The 20,085-nt window shown below is 46.1% G+C and overlaps 1 protein-coding gene across 2 annotated transcripts in view; it reads right to left on the bottom strand.

The window, feature by feature from the left end:
- ap1b1 (adaptor related protein complex 1 subunit beta 1) overlaps positions 1-14,081 on the bottom strand; it is a 124,662-nt gene extending 110,581 nt beyond the window's left edge. For both annotated transcript variants that reach the window (XM_072490590.1, XM_072490664.1), the window contains exons 1-2: positions 13,910-14,081; positions 5,280-5,338 (exon numbers count right to left, since the gene is read on the bottom strand). In XM_072490590.1, the coding sequence (XP_072346691.1) occupies positions 5,280-5,316 (37 nt within the window). In that variant the 5' untranslated portion in view covers positions 5,317-5,338; positions 13,910-14,081. The remainder of the gene's footprint in view (positions 1-5,279; positions 5,339-13,909) is intronic.
- Positions 14,082-20,085: the final 6,004 nt, after the last annotated feature.

Raw genomic sequence — 20,085 nt, 5'->3', positions numbered from 1 at the left:
AAAAGGTGAAAATTGAAACCATCTTGGAGTTGATGGGTTTTTTCTTTGGGGGGGGGGGGGGGGGGAGGTGTCATGCGAGAGTACCTTTAAGAAATTGGTGTTTATCAAATAGCTATACAGGATGTACCTTTAAAAAATAGGTTTTATCAAATAGCTGCAGTGATGTCAGTGTGTGGGTGGAGCTGGGCTGTCTGTCTGTTTTTGCTTTCGTTTTTGAGCTGGCAGCTACATTGTGTTTAGTTTAGTTTTCAGAGTTGGAGCTGCATCCAGCCAAACAAGATGTAATTCTGATCTCTCTGCCTGTAAAGAAAGTCTTCAGATCACTTGCTAATTTAAAAGTGATAACTGCTCTCAGTAGAGAATTTAAAACCTGCTATCTTTGTTAAAGAGGGTATTTGTATTATGGGTGTTGCTAGGAAAGATTAAGGGTTACTTATAGAGTACTGTATTCTTTGGGGGGAGTATTTGAGTTGACAGCTGCTAAGACGTTTACTGTGTGTTTATAAAATGTTAACTGGATTCATAGAATAAACATTGTTTTGTTTTAAAAGTACTTTAGATCTCTGTTGCATCACACCTGTAGAGTGGGCCCTGGTGCTCCCCATAACCAAAATCTATTGAAAGTTGTGGGTCAGGTGAACTCCACGACACACTCTGGTGTTCTCTAAACACTGGCCCATAACAGTGGTGAGTGACTTAGAGGGGAACCTCCATGCGGTGGGGTTCCCAAGTATCTGCTCCTTTCGTCCTTCTAGGATGGTAGTGATCGTGGGTTTGGAAGGTGCTGTCTGAGGAACCTTGATGAGTTACTGCAGTGCATCTTGTGGATGGTATACACGGCTGCCACTGTTCATCAGTGGTGGAGGGTTTGAATGCTTGTGGTAGGGGGAGCAATCAGGCGGACTGCTTTGCCTGGATGGTGTTGAGCGAGTTGCACTCATCCAGGCAAGTGCAGAGTATTCCATTACACTCCTGACTTGAGCCTTGTAGATGGTGGACATTCTTTTTGGGGGAGGGGGGGGGGGGGTCAGGAGGTGAGTTACTCACCTTAGGATTCCTCGTCTTTGACCTGCCCTGGTAGCCACAGTATTAATATAGCTAGTCCAGTTCAGTTTCTATTCAATGGTAACCCCAGGATGTTGACTGTGGGGGATTCAGTGATTGTAATGCCATCGAATGTCATGGGGCTGTGGTTGGATCCTCACTTTAGGAGATGGTCATTGCCTGGCACTTGGTGTGGCACGAGTGTAACTTGCCACTTGTCAGTCCAAGCCTGGATATTGTCCTGGTCTTGCTGCATTTGGACATGGACTGCTTCATTGCCTGAGGAGTTGCGAATGGTGCTCAACATTGTGCAGTCATCCGCAAACATCCTCATTTCGACCTTATGATGGAAGGGAGGTCATTGATAAAGCAGTTGAAGATGGTTGGGCCTAGGACACTGCCCTGGGGAACTCCTGCAGGGTGATGTCCTGCAGCGGAGGTGATTGACCTCCAACCACCACAACCATTTTCCTTTGTGCCAGGTATGACTCCAACCAGCGGAGAGTTTCGCCCCTGATTCCCATTGACTCCAGTTTAGCTAGGGCTCCTTGTTGCAATACTCAGTCAAATGCTGCGTTGATGTCAAGAACAGTCACTCTCACCTCACCTCTGGAATTCAGCTCTTTTGTCCATGTTTGAACCAAGGCGGTAATGAGGTCAGGAGCTGAGTGACCCAGGCGGAACCCAAACTGAGCGTCCATGAGCAGGTTATTGCCTGTTAAGTGTCACTTGATAGCACTGTTGACTTCTTCCATCACTTTGATGATGGAGAGTGGACTGATCGGGCGGTAATTGGCTGGGTAACATTTGTCCTGTTTCTTGTGTACAGGACACACCTGGGCAATTTTCCACATTGCCGGGTAGATGCTACTGTTGCAGCTGTACTGGAACAGCTTGGTTAGGGGTGCGGCAAGTTCTGAAGAATAAATCTTCTGCACTATTGCCAGAATATTGCCAGGGCCCATAGCCTTTGCAGTGTCCAGTGCCTTTAGCCGTTTCTTGTATCACGTGGAGTGAATCGTACTGGCTAAAGACTGACATCAATGATGCTGGGGACCGCTGGAGGAGACCAAGATGGATCATCCACTCAGCATTTCTGGCTGAAGATTGTTGCGAATGTCTCAGCCTTGTCTTTTGCACATATGTGCTGGGCTCCTCCATCATTGGGGATGAGGATATTTGTGGAGCCTCTTCCTCCTCCAGGAAATTTAATTGTCCACCACTATTCATGGCTGGATGTGGCAGGACTGCAGAGCTTAGGGCGGCATGGTAGCACAGTGATTAGCACTGTTGCTTCACAGTGCCAGAGTCCCAGGTTCAATTCCCGCTTGGGTCACTGCCTGTGCGGAGTCTACACTTTCTCCCGTGTCTGTGTGGGATTCTTCCGGATGCTCCGGTTTCCTCCCACAGTCCAAAGAAGTGCAGGTTAGGTGGGTTGGCAAGCTAAATTGCCCTCAAGTGTTCAAAAAAGAAAAGGGTTAGGTGGGGTTACTGGGATAGGGTGGAGATGTGGGCTTAGTAGAGTGCTCTTTCCAAGGTCCGGTGCAGACTCTGTGGGCCGAATGGCCTCCTTCTACACTGTAAATTCTATGTTCTATTATTAGATCTGATGCATTCATTGTGGAAACACTTAGCTCTATCTGTTACTTGCTGTTTGATGATGATGTGCTCCCTTCTTGAACCGTTGCAGTCCCATGTGGTGAATTCCAGGATTTTAACCCAGCGACAGTGAAGTTTCAGTGATATATTTCCAAGTCAAGATGGTGTGTGACTTGGCGGGGACCTTTCAGGTGGTGGTGCGCCCATCCATCTGCTGCCTTGTCCTTCTAGATGGTGGTGGATGTGGGCTTGGAAGGTGCTGTGTAAGGAGCTTTAGTAAGTTCCTGCAGTGCATCTTGCAGATGGTACACACTGCTGTCACTGTGCGCTGTTAGTGGTGGGAGTGAATGCTTGAAGATGGGGTGCCAATCAAATGGGCTGCTTTGTCCTGAATGGCATTGTGCTCCTTGAGTATTGTCAGAGCTGCACTCATCGGGACAAGTGAACAGTATTAGGTCACACTGCTGACTTGCGCCAGTAGATGGTCAAGTTTTGGACAGTTATTGAGTTGACAGAGGTGAGTTATTTGCCTCAGGATTACTAGCCGCTACCATGCTCTTGAAGCCACGGTATTTATATGGTTCATCACGTTCAGTTTCTGGTTAATAGTAACCCCCAGGATGCGAATTGTGGGGGAATTCAGTGATGGTGATGCACTGAATGTCATGGGGTGATGATTCTTTATGCAAGAAAGGCAAAATAATTAACACTAAAATGTGAAAGAAGAATTTTTCATTCATAAAATTTAAGTTTTATTGGCATCAAAATTTACAGCAATAACTCAATATACTTTATGGGCGGCATGGTGGCACAGTGGTTAGTACTGCTGCCTCACGGCGCCGAGGACCCAGGTTCGACCCCAGCCCTGGGTCACTGTCCGTATGGAGTTTGCACATTCTCCCAGTGTCCAGCGTGGATATCACCCCCACAACTCAAAAGATGTGCAGTGTAGGTGGATTGGCCATGCTAAATTCTCCCTTAGTTGGATAAAGAGAATTGGGTGCTCTAAATGTTATTTATTTTTTTAAAACTCAATATACTTTATTGGAAGCGATACATTTTCAAAACCTTTCCCAGATTGAGTTCATCTCATTTAAATCTGTTAACTGATACATTAAGACTAAAATTTAAAACGGTTTAGAGTGAAATTTACAATCACCTGCAGGAAGAACTGAACACCATAGAGTAGAAACATAGAATTCCTGTAATGCAGGAGGCCATTCTGCCCTTCGAATCTGCACTGACCCTCTCATAAAGTATCCTACCCAGGCCCACTCCCCCAACCTATCCCCGTAACCTCACTTAAACTGCACATCTTTGGACACTAATGGGCAATTTAGCATAGCCAATCCACCTAACATGCACTTCTTTGGACTGTGGGAGGAAACCGGAGCACCTGGAGGAAACCCACACAAACACGGGGACAATGTGCAAAACCCATACAGTTAGACACCCAAGGCTGGAATTGAACCCCGGCCCCAGGCGCTATGAGGCAGCAGTGCTAACCACTGTACCACTGTGTCATAAGAACATAAGAACTAGGAGCAGGAGTAGGCCATCTGGCCCCTCGAGCCTGCTCCACCATTCAATGAGATCATGGCTGATCTTTTGTGGACTCAGCTCCACTTTCCGGCCCTAACACCATAACCCTTAATCCCTGTGTCACCACTGTCTACGTTCTTTGCCAGACATCATAGTGCTAGGAGGCTATTACATAGAATTCCTACAGTACAGGAGGCCATTTGGCCATTGAAAGTCTTCTGCTCATAATTTAAAGCTATGACAACTGAAGTCTTGGGTGAACTAGAGATTATGGGTATCCATTCCAAGTGCAATACCATCTCAAATTTTCCACTGAAGCTTTCACTGATCTCTACGATGGGCAGATCGCGGAGGTTGTCACTTCTCATTTAGGCTGTGCATTCCTACCATAGTTCTCTTTTAACCTTTGCCGCTGTGCACATCATCTCTTTTCACTAAATTTGTACTATCTTGTGATTTGTTTTTTAGTTAAGCTGTGATAAATAGTTATGTTAAAAACGTATTGAGAGAAGGATCCCTTCTTCCAAGTTTGGCATGGTGCCTTTTGTCTGCAGAACACTGTGCTAAGTTACAAATGGGGAAAAAAACCTCAACTAGGAATTGTGTTACATACACCAATGTCTATATAGTATTCGCGTGCAAGCCAGAACTACATAAACAGGTACCTATGAAAAAACTCCTGCTTGAGCACAACTCCAGACTGACTTCATATGTAACAGATTTCAGTTGTCAGTGTACATCATGTGGACTGGACAGGAAACATTCTTTCAGTGCAATAAGCGTCCTGTTGTATCCATTTGTATACTACCACAACCACAAACAGTATTTTATATAGCCTAACAGTTCAAGCTCCAAACTTTCACAGTGAAGGAAATAAAAACAGAAGAAGAAAGGGAGCCAGTAGAATCTGAATATTCTGAACATGTCACTGTGATTGACCCATCAGTAATCTAAATGTAACCATTATTTTATCTGCTCCATTTAGATTTGTGTTTGCATAAATTACAAAGCTATATTAGTTTACTTGTGGTTCATAATTCTTTAACAATTTTATATTTGCTGAATTAAAGGGAGACAGACAGAAATGTTGCTACCTTTCTTGGTTGTCGTAAAATACTTTGAATCCGTCATGGTGATCCTCGGGTTAGGTTTCCTAAAAAGAAAAAAAAAGTTGATTTTCCTGCTGAACCAGCAACATTAATATTCCAAACAGGAAAAAGTGAAGTTACTGATTAATCAGTTTTGAGGTACAATGGCCCTGCACTGACATTCCTTTTGAAACTCGCCTGCGTTTTAGCAGTTTGCAGTTATTCATTCAAAAATATTCAAATTTATGGGCAAATGTTTTATTCCTTGCTCCAGTAACAATTTTGAACTTATTTACTTTTCTTGCACAGATCAAAATTTATAAAGTAGCAATGATTTTAACGTAGGAAATTAAGAGGTGGGGCAGACCCCGATGTTATGATTTATATCAGGAGTCAGAGTCATAGACTTTTTACAGCAAGGAAAAGGCCCTTTGGCCCATTGTGTCCGTGCTGGCCATTAAGCATCTATCGACTCTAATCCAGCACTTGGCCCGTAGCCTTGTATGTTATGACATTCCAAGTACTCAATCAAATACTTCCTAAACATTGTGAGGATTCCTGCCTCTACTTCCCTTTCAGGCAGTGAGTTCCAGATTCCAACCACCCTCTGGGTGAAAAGGTTTTCCCTCACACCCCATCTAAACCTCCTGCCCCTTACCTTAAATCTATGCTCCCTGGTTATCGACTCCTCCGCTAAGGATAAAAGTTCCTTCCCATCCACCCTATTTATGCCCCTCATTAATGTGCACACTTCAATCAGGTCCACCCTCAGCTTTCTCTGCTCCAAAGAAAACAACCTCAGTATCCAGTCTCTCTTCATAGCTGAAATGCTCCATCTCAGGCAACATCCTGGTGACTCTCATCTGCACACTCTGTGCAATCGCTTCCTTCCAATAGTGTGGCAACCAGAATTGCACATAGTACTCCAGCTATGGCCTAACCAGCGTTTTATACAGCTCCATCGTAACCTCCCTGCTCTTAAATTCCATACCTCGGCTAATAAAGGCAAGCATTCTTACCTATCTGTCCTGCTGTCTTCAGGGATCTATGGACATGCACACCAAGGTCCCATTGATCCTTTGTACTTCCTAAGGTCCTACCATTCATTGTACTTCCTAGGGACCTACCATTCATTGCATATTCCTTTGCCTTGCTTCCCAAAATGCATTACCTCACACTTTTCAGTGTTAAATCCTATTTGCCATTGTTCTGCCCATCTGACCAGCACATCTGTATCATCCTATAATTCAAAGCTTTCCTCCTTGCTATTTACCACACCCTCAATTTTTGTGTCATCTGTCAACTTACTGATCATACCTCCGACATTCACTACAAACAGCAAGGGGCCCTGCGCCAATCCCTGAGGTATACCACTGGACACAGACCTCTAGTCACAAGAACTACCTTTGACCATCATCTTCTGCCTCCTGCCACAAAGCCAATTTTAAATCCAATTTGCCAAATTGCTCTGGATCCCATGGGCTCTTACCTTCTTGATCAGTCTCCCGTGTTAGACCTTGTCAAAAGCCTTATTGAAGTCCATGCAGGCTACATCAACTGCATTACCCTAATTTTTACACCTAGTCACCTCCTTGAAAAATTCAATTAAATTTGTAAGACGTGGGGCTGGATTCTCCTCCGGCAGGATGCTCAGTTTTGCCAGCAGCCCGGGGGTTTCCCGGCGGCATAATGGAGCATCCCGCCGGCGTGTGGAACCAGAAATGTGGCACGGTGAATCCAGCCCATGATCTCTCTTTGACAAAGCCATGCTGACTATCCTTGATTAATCCTTGCCTCCCCCAAGTGAGGATTAATTCTGTCCCTCAGAATGTTTTCCAATAGTTTTCCTACCACCGAAGTTAGACTCACTGACCTGCATTTTCCTGGTTTATCCCTACCATCTTTCTTGCATAATGGTCCCACATTAGCTTCATCATCCCAGCCCTTGGCACCTCTCCTGTGGCCAGAGAAGATTTGAAAATTGTCTGAGTCTCTACAATCTTCACCTTACCTTCCACTGCAACCTGAGATACATTTCATCTGGCCCTGGGGATTTATCAACTTTTAAACTCACCAAAACTGTTACTACTTCCTCCCTCTCAATGTTAATTTGTTCAAGTACATGATAGTTCCCCCTCCCTGATTTCCATACCTACTTTGTCCTTCTCCATAGTGAACACAGATGCAAAGTACTCATTTAAAACATCCCCATCTTTTAGCTCCACACTCAAGATTGCCACGTTAGTCCCTACTCTTTCCCTGGTCAACCTCTTGCCCTTAATATACTTAAAAAATACCTTTGGATTTTCCTTTATTTTGCCAACCAGTGTTTTTTTATGTCCCCTCTTCGCTCTCCAATTTCATTTTTATGTAACCCCCTGAATTTTCTATACTCCTCCAGGGCCTCCGCTGTTTTGAGCCCTCGGTATCTGCTATAAGCCTCCGTTTGTTTCATTATCCAACCCCGGATATCCCTTGACATCCAGGGTTATCGGAACATGCTGCTCCCACCCTTCACCTTTACAGGACCATGTAGGCTCTGTATTCTCTCTATTTACTTTTTGAGTGAAGCCACTGCTCTAATGTAGATTTTCCTACAAGTAGCTGCTCTCAGTTGACTTTGGTCAGGTCTGTCTTATCCTATTAAGTGGCCTTCCCCAAATTAAGAACCGATTTTCCGGCTCATCTGTTTCACTTTCCATAACAACCTTAAATCCTACGTAGTTATGGTCACTGTCAACAAAATACTCCCGCACTGAAACTGCTACCACTTGCCCAGCTTCATTCCCTAAAACTAGGTTCAGCACGCCCCCTCTCTTTTAGGACTTTCTAGGTACTGGTATAAAAAAACTCTCCTAGATGCATTTTAGGAATTCTGCCCTCTCGAAGTCTTTCACACTTTGGCTAACCCAGTTAAAATCAGGGACATTGAAATCCCCTATTATTTTTACATTTCTGAGGTTTGGCGACACGTCTGACTATTTGGGGCCCGATAGTACACTCCCAGCAATGTGGCTGCCCCCTTTTTGTTTCTAAGTACTTGGGCTGCACAGTGGTTAAATGCCAGGAACTCGGGTTCAATTCCAGCCTCGTCTGTGTGGAATTTGTACGTTCTCCAGTGTCTGCGTGGGTTTCTTCTAGGAGCTCCAGTTTCCTCCCACAGTCCAAAGATGTGCAGGTGAGGTGGATTGGCCATGCTAAAATAGCCCTTTAATGTCCAAAGATGTGCAGATTAGGTGGGATTATAGGAATAGAGCAGGGGAGTGGGCCTGGGTAGGGTACTCTTTTGGAAGGCCGGTGCAGGCTTGATGGGCCAAATGGCCTTCTTCTGCACTATAGGGGTTTTATGGTTCAAATGGCCTCACTTGAGGAACCTTCCAAGACATCATCCATCCTTACTGCAGTAATCGACTCCTTGATCAATATTACGACACCACCTCCATCTCACCTGAAGATTTTATACTACGGAATAATGGGCTGCCAGTCCTGCCCCTTCCTCAACCATGTCTCTGTGACAGCACTAATATCATATTCCCATGTGTTAATCAACACCCTCAACTCACCTCCCTTACTCGAAAGACCCCTTGCATTGAAATAAATACCATCCAACCTTGCCATATTACTTCCTTGTGCCTGAACTTGTCTATAATCACTCTGGTTCCAAACGGACTTGGTTTTTCTTCTGTATTTGGCTGTGCACCACTTCCTACTCTGCCTCCACTCCATATCCCATCCCCCTGCCAATTAGTTTAAACCCCACAAACAGCACTAACAAAACTCCTCGCAAGGATGGTAGTCCCGTTTCAGTTTGTACAGGTTCCCCCCTTTCACAGAAACGGACCCAGTGATCCAGGAATCTAAAGTCCTCCCTCCTACACCATCACTTCAGCCACTCATTGATCTGCTCTAATCTACTATTCCAAGCCGCACTGGCACGTGGGACTGGGAGTGAACCAAAGATTACAACCTTTGAGGTCCTGCTTTTCACTCTCCTACTAGCTCCCTAAATTCTTCTTGCAGGACCAATGACATAGGAAAGAGCAGGGATGAGATCCTGCTGAGGGAGTAACAGGGGCTATGAACTAAATTAAATACAGAATTGCCCAGGAGGTAAAGTACTGCCCAGGCCACATTAGAACTGACCCATGGATAGAGGCTAGATTAGGTGACTGCATGGTTGAAAGAGTGTAGGGAGGTAGAATTACATTTCATGGATCATTGGAACAAGAAGGATCTATACAGCTGGGACAGAATGAGACAAGGTCACAGTGGAAAGATTAATAAATATATAGATAAGACTTGAAACTAATGATATACAAAGGTGGGAGGAGATAAGGTACAAATAACAGCAACCTGAAGATATAACCAAAGGCGCTGAGAGTAAAGAATAGATGAAGGCAAGGAATAACAGGAGCATAGTCAGGTAACAGATACATTTACAGAACATAAGTACAGAGAGTGGAAGAACTGATAAAAATAAACAAACTGGCTGTTCTGCAACATACATGGTGTCTCGGGAAATTAGAGACAATAATCCTTGGATAGGAATCAGATGCAGGACGAACAGAAGCATGGTTGCATAAAGAACACAGCTGGCAGTTAAATATTGCAGGATACAATATATTAGGAAAGGAGAGAGAAGAGGATGTGAGGTGAGGTCGCTGTACTATCAGAAAGAGCAGTAGAAAAACAATTTAAAAAAAACAGAATTCATACAAATTAAGACATCGAATAAGAAGAAATAGGTTATGCTTACAAGAGTAAACTGCAGACCACCTAATGGTGGAAGAGATCATCAGAAATAAGATATTAAAATGTAGGAGCAGAAGTAGGCCCCTTGGCCCATCTAATCTGCTCCACTATCCAATGAGATCATAACTGATCAGATATAATAATCCTCCACTCCAATTTACCGCCTTATCCCCATAACCCTGGATTCCTTGCTGATTAAAAATGTATCTATCACAGCCTTGAACAAGCAAGTTTATGAAATTAGCGAAAGACATGAAATAATAATCATGGGAGATTTCAACCACCCCCACCAGCAAGCAGAAGTGACAAAGAGGAGCTTCGAAACAGAGACGTCCTTTCTTGCCCAGTAGCCAAGGTCAGCAACATGAAGGTCTATAAGTGGGAATCAAACCATAAGAGAAATAAGGGTAGAATTCTGGCCATCTAGGAAAACCATTTCAGATAATAATCGAGGGAGACAAAAGACAGACAAAAAACAATGTAACAGATAGGTTTAAAAAAACTAATTACAGGAGGTTGAGGGTGGAACTATTGCAAGATAGAATGACAATTGATCAAGAATGTTCTGAAGATGTATGTCCTACGAACACCCACAATGGAATTTGCTAATAATGAAATCCCTTGTATGAATAAAAACTGAAATGGATGAGCATTTTTATAGACCATGAAGAAAAAGATGACAAAAGGGAATGGAGAGGTTAGGAAATAAGTTTAAAAAAGGCAAAGATAAATTATGAAACAAAATGACCAAAAAATATATAATTATGCGTTTTACAGATTCAGCCCATATTCTCAACTTATTAGGCAGCAATGCAGCACAGTGGTTAGCACCTCTGCTGTTCCCGCCGGCTCGGTACTCCACAAGACCGGTGGTAGTGGTGGCTTTGAGGAGGTGGGGACAGTGGCGGAAGCACATGGGAGTGGAGGGGGCGTCAGTATAGACACCTATCTGTGGCAATCATCGATTTGCATCGGGGGGACTGGATGGGGGTTTTGGAGATGGCAGCGAGCTGGGATCGAGCAGTTAGGGGACCTGTTTATTGACAGCAGTTTTCTGTGCTTGGAAGAGTTTGGGCTGCCTGGTGGGAATGGGTTCCACTATCTGCAGGTGAGGGACTTTGCACGGAGGCATGTTTCGGCCTTTCCGCAGCTACCGTCCCAGGGGATAGAGGACAAGATAGTGTTGAAAATGGTAGTGGGGGAGGGAAAGCGAAAATGGGAGGAAGAGTTGGGCAAGGAATTAGAGGCAGGATTGTGGAAGGATGTCCTGAGCAGGGTTAACGCGTCCTCGTCATGTGCCAGGCCTGATACAATTCAAGGTGGCCCACAGGGCACATACGACTGTGGCCTGTATGAACAGGTTCTTTGAAGGGGTGGACTATAATAATAATGTTTGCACCGGGGGGGGGGGGGGGGGGGGGCTGGATGGGGGGTTTCAGAGGTGGCAGCGAGCTGGGATTGAGCGATTAGGGGACCTGTTTATTGACAGCAGTTTTAGGTGTGGTGTGGGCGGTGTGCAGGAGGGCCCACGAATCATGTCCATGTGTTTTGGGCATATCCGAAGCGGAGGGGATTCTGGCAAGGATTTGCCCAGGTCATGTCCACGGTATGGAAGGTACGGGTGGGTGGTTCCAAATCCAGAGGTGCCGATATTTGTGTGTCAGAAGATCCGGACGTCCAGGGGGGTGAGAGAGGCTGATGTTTTGCCTCCCTGGTAGCCCGGAGACAGATATTATTGACGTGGAGGAAATCGAAACCCTCGAAATCGGGGGTATGGGTTCGTGACATGACCAATTTTCTCAGGCTTGAGAAGATCAAATTCGCCTTGAGAGGATCGATGCTAGGGTTCGTCCGGACGTGGCAGCCATTTATCGACTTCTTTGCGGAAAATTAAGCTGTCAGCAGATACAAAAGGTTTTTTTGGGGGGGGGGGTTAAGGGAGGGAGAGGTTGGTTGAGGCAGGAATAGTTATAATGGGGGAGGGGGACTGGAGGACTATGTATGTAAGCCACCTTGGCTGGGTGTGGTTGATGGTTGGGTGGGTGTTATTTACTCTGTTGTTTTTCCTTTTGAAAATTGTTAAAAATTTATAAATGCCTTAATAAAAATATTTTTTAAGTAACAGAAAAGGTAATTCAGTAAATGCACATAGATGACTTTAAAAGGATCTTCAAGGTACCAGATAGCAGATTTGGACTACAGTCAGAGCCTATGGGACTCAGAACAAGAAGCAGAATAGATAAATAGCTGACTATAAAAGCAAAATGGGCTTAAAAGTAGTTACTCAGACTGACAAAGGTGGGAGGTATTGTTTCTCCGGGATTGTTGTGGCAACCACATTTTACAGAAATATTTAGATTCAAGAATCAGAAGTATATCAAAACTTGCAGATTACACCAAATTGGAGTGTGTGGTTGATACGGAGGAAAATTGACAACATACAAAACAACCTTAACAAACCTGAGTGGATGTGTAAACAACAAATTAATTTCAATATAGATCAGTGAGAGGTGATGCACTCTGGGGAAAGGATAAGGAAGACTTTTCCAAAGAATATTCATTGGAAAACAGCCTAAATTGGGTAGAGGCACAAGATCATGGGGTGCAAATAAATAAATTAATAAAAATAGCAACACAAGTAAACAAAGCCATAAAAAGTTCAAACAATGTATTAGGTGGGAGGTGGAAAGTATGGAACATTAACAGTTGCAGAAACCTATTGGGTCAAACAGCCTGATTTTGTGCTGTAAAGTTGTATGTAATTAAATATTGGAATATTGAAACATCATACACCACATTCAGAATTATTCAACCTATTGCGTCATTGAAAGAACCATCCAATTAGTCCAAACCCCTTACTCTTTTGCCACAGTTCTGCATTTTTTTTGCATTGCACAGCTATCACATGAACAACTTTAACCTTTCAGTCACTCACCAAAGACAGGTTAGGTATATTAAAATGGTACACAGCCAATTTCAGTGCTTTTGCCAAGGATGAGATCAAGTACTGCACACACCACAGAATAAGAACCAATTAAATGTGACCATCTTTTAAAACTTCATGATAAAGGTGACTTTTGATAAGGCAAAATGATGCATTTCCAAACCGAGAGGGGCTAGGAATGTTGTAAGGCACCAGTTGAATCGAATACCCAAAGAGCGATCGATGTAGGTAGGGGTCAGTGGACCAGAATTTTCCTCTCACTATCTGCACAAGGCAAACACAACTCTGCAGTCGATTTTCTCGGTGCCTGAATTGCAAAGTTGAAGGGGCGATGGACCCTTGACCATCAGCCCCTCCAAACCCGGTCACTCGGCCCAAGAACTCTCTTCGATGTTTGCCTAAATGAGTTACTGCACTTCAAAAGGCATTCGTTCAAAGAGCTTCGAGACGAGATTTGCGGGGGGGGGGGGGGCCTACCTAAATGCAAGTTTATTCCCAAAACAGGGCTCTGGGTAATGACTCAGAAAGGGAGGGGGCGGGGGTGAAGAGGATTAAACTCTTATGCAAACTGTTTATTTTAAGGGAGCACACACGATTAACATTTTTAAAAAAGAGATGAGATTGTATACGAGGCTTGTCAACTTCTGCCTGTAGAGAAAGGGGGCGGGTCAGAGACTTTCCACCTGCCACGGTCAAACTGAGAGGGTCACAGCCTCCGGCCCGGTGGGAGGTGCACGTCCGGGAAGCCCAGGCCCAGGTAACTCCTGCCCCGGGAGGCCCAGCTCGGCGCCGCCCGCCAGCCCCCCTGAGAATGCGAACGGCCGAGCCGCCCCCTGCCCATCTGATCCCAACTTCCGGCCCGCTTCCGCCAGAACATTCAGCCCTTCAAATTTTAACAGCCGGAAGATCTTTTGCCGTAAAACCGGGCGAGAGCACTCACCGAGCCGCTCCTTTCAGTCGGTTGACGCGAGTCCAGTCGCTGGTCCAGAGGGGCCCCCGGCCGGCGGATCGACTCCCTCCTTCCCCTGTTCCTCCTCCACACGCTAACTGAAGCTTCAAGATGTCCGCCTGTCGCCAAGCTGAGCTGTCACCAGCTGCACCGGAAACAAACCGGGTCAGCTTCCGGCTGAGGGGCCGGCCCGGGCCCCTGGCTCCCCCAACAGGTGCAATGCAGGCTGCTTTGCACCAAAAGTGAATGTCAGCAGCTTGGCACACACACTGCCAACCCCACCATCTCACATAGATCAAGAGATTTCCCACACAAATCAACTGTTCTCCTCCCCAAAATAGACGATCCATAATCCTCATGAATGGCTTATTTAATCTCTAATTCAAAAGAATTCATGGAGCACCTCATCACAACCAGAAGGCGCTTCTATACAGGCAATGAAGTACATTTTTGAAATGTGATATACAGGCAGCCAACTTGTGCACAGTAAGACCCCAGACAGCCATGCGATATAAAATTAGACAGTATAGAAGAGGCCCTTCAGCCCATCAAGCCGCCACTGACCCAATTACATAACCTAGTTTTGATTAATGTTGACTGATAAATATTGGCTAAGACACCAGGAAACCCCCGCCACACAAAAAACAATATCACGGCATCTGAAAATTCTTCACAAAACTTATTTCCAAATAATTCCACAATTCTCAACTGCAACTTTCTGTCTTAACGGACAGAGGGTCATGTTTGCAAGCTCGTATAGAATTAGTGGAGTTGCTGAAAGAAGCAGATTTCCGGGGGCTATTTTTTTTTTAGAAAATATTTTATTGAAGCATTTGTAATTTTCACAGTTTAACACATTAACATCTCTTAAACAACCGAGCGGGCCGCCACACGTAAAGAAAAGAGAAAAAGAAAAAAAAAACAACCGAAAGAACAACACCCCCTACTCCCCCCGCTCTATTTCCTAGCTGTCCGGAAACTGTACTCTGTCCCGTTGTAACATTGCCATGCCTCCTGTTTTCCTCCCCTCCCCCCACTTCCCCCCCCCCACCCCACTCTTCCCCCCCCCCCCCCCCCCCTTACTGCTGGCGTTCAATTTTCCTTCAAGTAGTCTATGAACGGCTGCCATCTCAGGGCGAACCCTTGAATTGACCCTCTCAAAGTAAATTTAATTTTCTCCAGACTGAGAAACCCTGCCATAATCGCTGACCCACACTCCTGACTTCGGGGGCTCCGAGTCCCTCCATCCCAGCAAAATCCGTCTCCGGGCCACCAGGGAGGAGAAGGCCAGAACATCGGCCTCCCTCCCCCCCTTGGCCCCTGGATCTTCCGATACCCCAAATTTTGCCAATTCTGGACCCGGAGTTACCCTTCCAGGACCTCTGACATAACGTCCGCAAATCCCTGCCAGAATCCCTTCAATTTCGGACATGCCCAAAACATATGTACATGGTTTGCCGGGCTACCTCCACACCAGTCCTCCACCTCCTCAAAGAACCTGCTCATCCCGCTGCAGTCACATGGGCCCTGTGGACCACCTTGAACTGGATCAAACTAAGTCGGGCACACGATGATGATGAATTGACATCTTCAGGGCTTTTTCCCACAGCTCGAATTCTATCTCACCACCCAGCTCCTCTTCCCACTTCCTCTTCACCTCCCTGATAGGGGCCCCTTCACACTCCATCAGCTCCTTGTATATCTCCGAGACCCTCCCCTCTCCAACCTCTGTTTTTGACATCACCTTATCTTGTAACCCCCCTCGGGGGGAGGCGAGGGAAGCCAGGAACATGCCTCCGGACAAAATTCCGTACCTGGAGGTACTGGAACCCGTTCCCACCCGGCAACTCAATCTCCTCCTCCAATGCCTCCAAGGTAGGAAAACCCTCCTGAATGAATAGGTCCCCAAATCTCTCAACCCCTGCCCGCCGCCCTCCCTTATAGCCCCCATCCAGCCACCCCGGGGCAAACCGGTGATTGTTACATATCGGTGACCACACTGACCGCTCCAATCTCATGTGCTGTCTCCATTGCCCCCACACTCTAAGGGCTGCCACCACCACAGGGCTTGTAGAGTACCGAGCCGGCGAGAACGGCAGAGGCGCCGTCAGCAAGGCCTCCAAACTCGTACCCTTACAGGATGCCGCTTCCACTCGCTCCCACACCGACCCCTCCCCCACTACCCACTTCCTGACCATCGGTATGTTGGCAAGCTCGGGAGGGCCAAGCCCCCTCTCCGCGACCCCGTTCCAGGAGTGCCTTCTTTATTCTCGGAGTTTTACCCACCTACACAAAACCAGATATAGCCGCATTCATTTTCCTGAAAAAAAACGCTGGGATAAAAATCGGAAGACATTGAAAAAAGAAGAGCAGTCTCAGAAGGACCATAATCTTTACCGTCTGGACCCTCCCCGCCAGCATCAGCGGGAGCATGTCCCATCTGCGAAAATCTCTTTTCATTTGATCCACCGCTTTGCCCAGATTTAACTTATGAATCGGCCCCCAATCCTTAGCCACTTGAATCCCGAGATATCTAAAACTCCTCTCAACCACTCTGAACGGCAACTCCCTCAGTCTCCTTTCCTGCCCCGTGCCTGGATCACGAACATCTCACTCTTTCCCATATTTAACTTGTAGCCTGAAAATCACCCAAATTCTCCTAGTATCTCCATGATTTCGGCCATCCCCCTGTTGCCCTTTCTAAACCACAGTGTGTCTTAACTCGTATACGGTGGACAAATGACTATGAGACTCAGTTTATAAAACAGAACAATATTTATTCACGCGCACACAATGGTTATGGTTATTCAATTACACACTCCCAATCATAGGTTGCACTATACCCCAATAGTTCCAAGATCCAACTTAACTTGGCAGTGACTGACAAGTACTGAGCAGATACAGGCTTGTTATCGTAGTCCCAGTCTTTTAGTCCTTTGTTAGTTAGTTAGCAATCTGGTTCTCTTCTGGCACTGGTCTTTCTTCTGTTGGTTGTGTGGATGGTTTCCTTCACTGACCGGTGAAAGTTATCTTTGTTAGTTACTGCAGCTCCACAGAAAAAATGAATCTGTGCAGTAACTTATGCTGTTTGAATTTTGTGACTCTTTTGGTGGGAGGTCTCTGGGAGATTTGTCATTCAATTGATAAGAGCTCAATCAGCCTGATCGATAAAATCCAATCAGGGGCTGCCACATCAATTTTGGGGTGGGCACTCAGTGGCCATACTTGAAAGTGTTGGAAACATGTAGGCCCTTCCAAATAAGGAAGTTAAGTGCCGCTGTGTCTGGTAAATAATTGTGATTAACAAGACAGCTCTATTGATCCTGTTGGTGGCCTGGAGATAGTCCTTTACTTATGTTATTCGCATCAAGCTGTGAATTTGTTTGAAGTCTGCAAAGCCTTTTCCTGTAGTTTTATTTGATCTACCTGTAGCTTGCTTGTCCATATCCTTGACCACTTTTCCCAGCATCCCTTGCTGGACACCATTTGAGGTGGCCATATATCCCTCCTCTTGATCCTGAACACGGAGCGTGGTGGATCACAGACTCGGCCAATACCTGTCCAGCATCCCCAGTCACTTGTCAAGTCCGCCTTGTTATAACTACCCAATAACGTTTTTACAAAATACAAATAACATTACCGATACAGATAATAAACAACAAAAGATACAGGTGCATTAATGAAAAGTAAACTTACAAATTACACACAGCTTATTGCAAGGAAATATAAATGCATGGAAATGGCAAAAAGCATTTTAGCAGGTACGATGGGTACAGGCATCGCAAAAATCCATGATAGTCCCAAAGATTCTGAAGATGGTGTAATCAGAGGAGCCCGTGCTGCAAGCATAAGTCTCATATCGTGACCTTGAGCGACTTTTGCTTGCCATCGGCATAATTTGACTGTAAGGATGATGAGGTAGACTAACGTGAACAGGATCAGGATGATAGCCAAATGTGAGATGAGTCGACTGAATGGATGTACTTGTATATTTGAGCCCCAGTTCCAAATATCATCCCACCAGTTGGTGGCCTTAATTTCAGCAATTTGCCTTTGTATGTCCTGGGTTTGTTTGGATTATGTTGGCAAAGGTTCTGTGGGCAGTAGCCAATTTCAGCCGAATTTGGTTTAGTTCTTCTGGCAGGGGTTTTAATTTTGTATCATATGCCTCATAATAGTCCCCCAGGTGCTGCTGGAGCTCATTAGTAGCTTGTATAAGACCCACCCTGGCTGGACAAGATGGCGGCGCCCGGAGGTTCTGGGGGTCACAAAATGGCGGCATCCATGGAACGCACGTTTGCGGGGGTGGAGCAAGATGGCGGCGCCCATGAAATGCACATGTTGTGCGGGGGAGAAGGTGGCAGCGCCCATTGCTCGCACATGCCCTGGGAGGAGGGGAGGATAGCGGCGCCCATTGTCCATGACCGGAGGGGCGTGGGGGCGACCGCTGCCGCTGAGCGGGCTTGGCACACCGCTGCGTAGTGGCCCTTCTTCCCGCAGGCCTTACAAAGGGCAGCGGAGGCCAGGCAACGTTGGCGGGGGGTCTTTATTGGCCGCAAATATAGCATCGGGGCCCCCCGGAGATCACTGGCTTGCGTGTAGCGCAGGCGTATTGGGTGGGTAGCGCCCCCGCTGGGGCAGCTGCCTGTGGGGCCCATGAAGCGTAGGAGGAGTGGGCCGCGCGGTTGGGGGCGTAGGACTGTACATTGCGCAGGGCAACCGTCATGGAAAGCGCTAGTGTTTTAGTCTCTGCGAGGTCGCGCGTGGCCCCTTCTAGGAGCCGCTGCCTGATAACATCGGACCCAATCCCAGTTACAAAAGCGTCCCTCATTATGTTACCCTGTTCACAGTACACCCACGAGAGTGAGAGAGAGAGACCCCGTGTGGCTGCTTTTTATACCCCTGTTGGTCCAGCCCTCTAGTGATCATGTGGTGCTGCTATTTACCCCTAACCCCTTCTGTACATGCACCTACAGAGATCACTACAGCCATGTCGTTCCTGTAATAATACAGCTGAAAGTGTAAGGTCGGTGGCAGCTACCTCCAAAGCATTAGGTAAATGAGGGTCAGGCACAAACAGAGCTGGTGCGGTTGCTAAGGTTCGTTTTAATTCAGTTACTGTGGCTGTGTGCTGCAGGGTCCAATTCCATGGGGTGTTTTTCTTTAAAAGTCCTGACAATGGGGCAGCCTTGGTAGCGAACCCGTCAAAAAGTTCCTATAGTACCCTACCAGTCCTAAAAAGGATCGGAGGGCACTTACATTTTGGGGTAGGGGCAGCTGTAATATCGTGTCTATCCTCTTTTGCTCAATTTCTCTTTTCTCATAACTTTCTCAGAGTTCTTCTGGTCCCCAAGTATAAAACCTTTGATTTCATTATCTGCGCCTTTTTTGAGTTAACTTTACATCCGCGAGAGTGAAGCAGTGCCAACAATTCATCTAATAAAGCCACGTGCTCCTCTCGAGTGTTAGTTTGCAGCAATAAATCATCTACATACCGAATCAGACAATCGGGTCGGGAACATTTGGATAATCCTGCAGCTAGTTGACGGTGGAATATTGAAGGGGAATTGTGAAAACCCTGTGGAAGGCACGTCCAAGTATAATGTTAGCCTTGGAATGTGAAGGCAAACTTATATTGGCAGGCTCGGTCGAGAGGAATGGACCAAAACCCATTGCTGATATCCAGCACGGTGAAAAGTTTTGACCGACCCCCTTGTTTCATCATGGTCGCAGGGCTGGTGGCTACAGTAGGGGCTGTGAGCGGGGTTACTTATTTAATTCTCCATAATCAATGGTCAGACGCCATGATCCGTCCGGCTTTTTGACTGGCCAAATTGGTGCATTATTTGTAGATGCTACTGGTCTGATTACTCCCTGCTGCAATAAGATATCAATCACCTCAGCAATCTCTGCCTACGCCTGTCTAGAGAACCCATATTGTTTTTGAAGTTTTGGATCTGGCCCCACTATTAATACCTCCCTGTCATTTGCCCACAGTCATGTTTACGTCGGGCAAACATCCCTGTGTTCTTTTGAAGGACTTCCCTGATTGTCGGATGGGTGCTAATAGCTAGAGGGTCAAACCAATACTCCCCTATCGTGCAAACTCGATTTACGTATTCTCCAACAGGAACGATTGATGGGGCACGACTGATAGTAGCCATCTG

The sequence above is a fragment of the Scyliorhinus torazame genome, chromosome 1 (assembly GCF_047496885.1).
Source record: "Scyliorhinus torazame isolate Kashiwa2021f chromosome 1, sScyTor2.1, whole genome shotgun sequence".
Taxonomy (NCBI): Eukaryota; Metazoa; Chordata; class Chondrichthyes; order Carcharhiniformes; family Scyliorhinidae; genus Scyliorhinus; species Scyliorhinus torazame.
The sequence above is the reverse complement of the archived record's forward strand: the minus strand, read 5'-3'. Positions and strand labels throughout refer to the sequence as shown.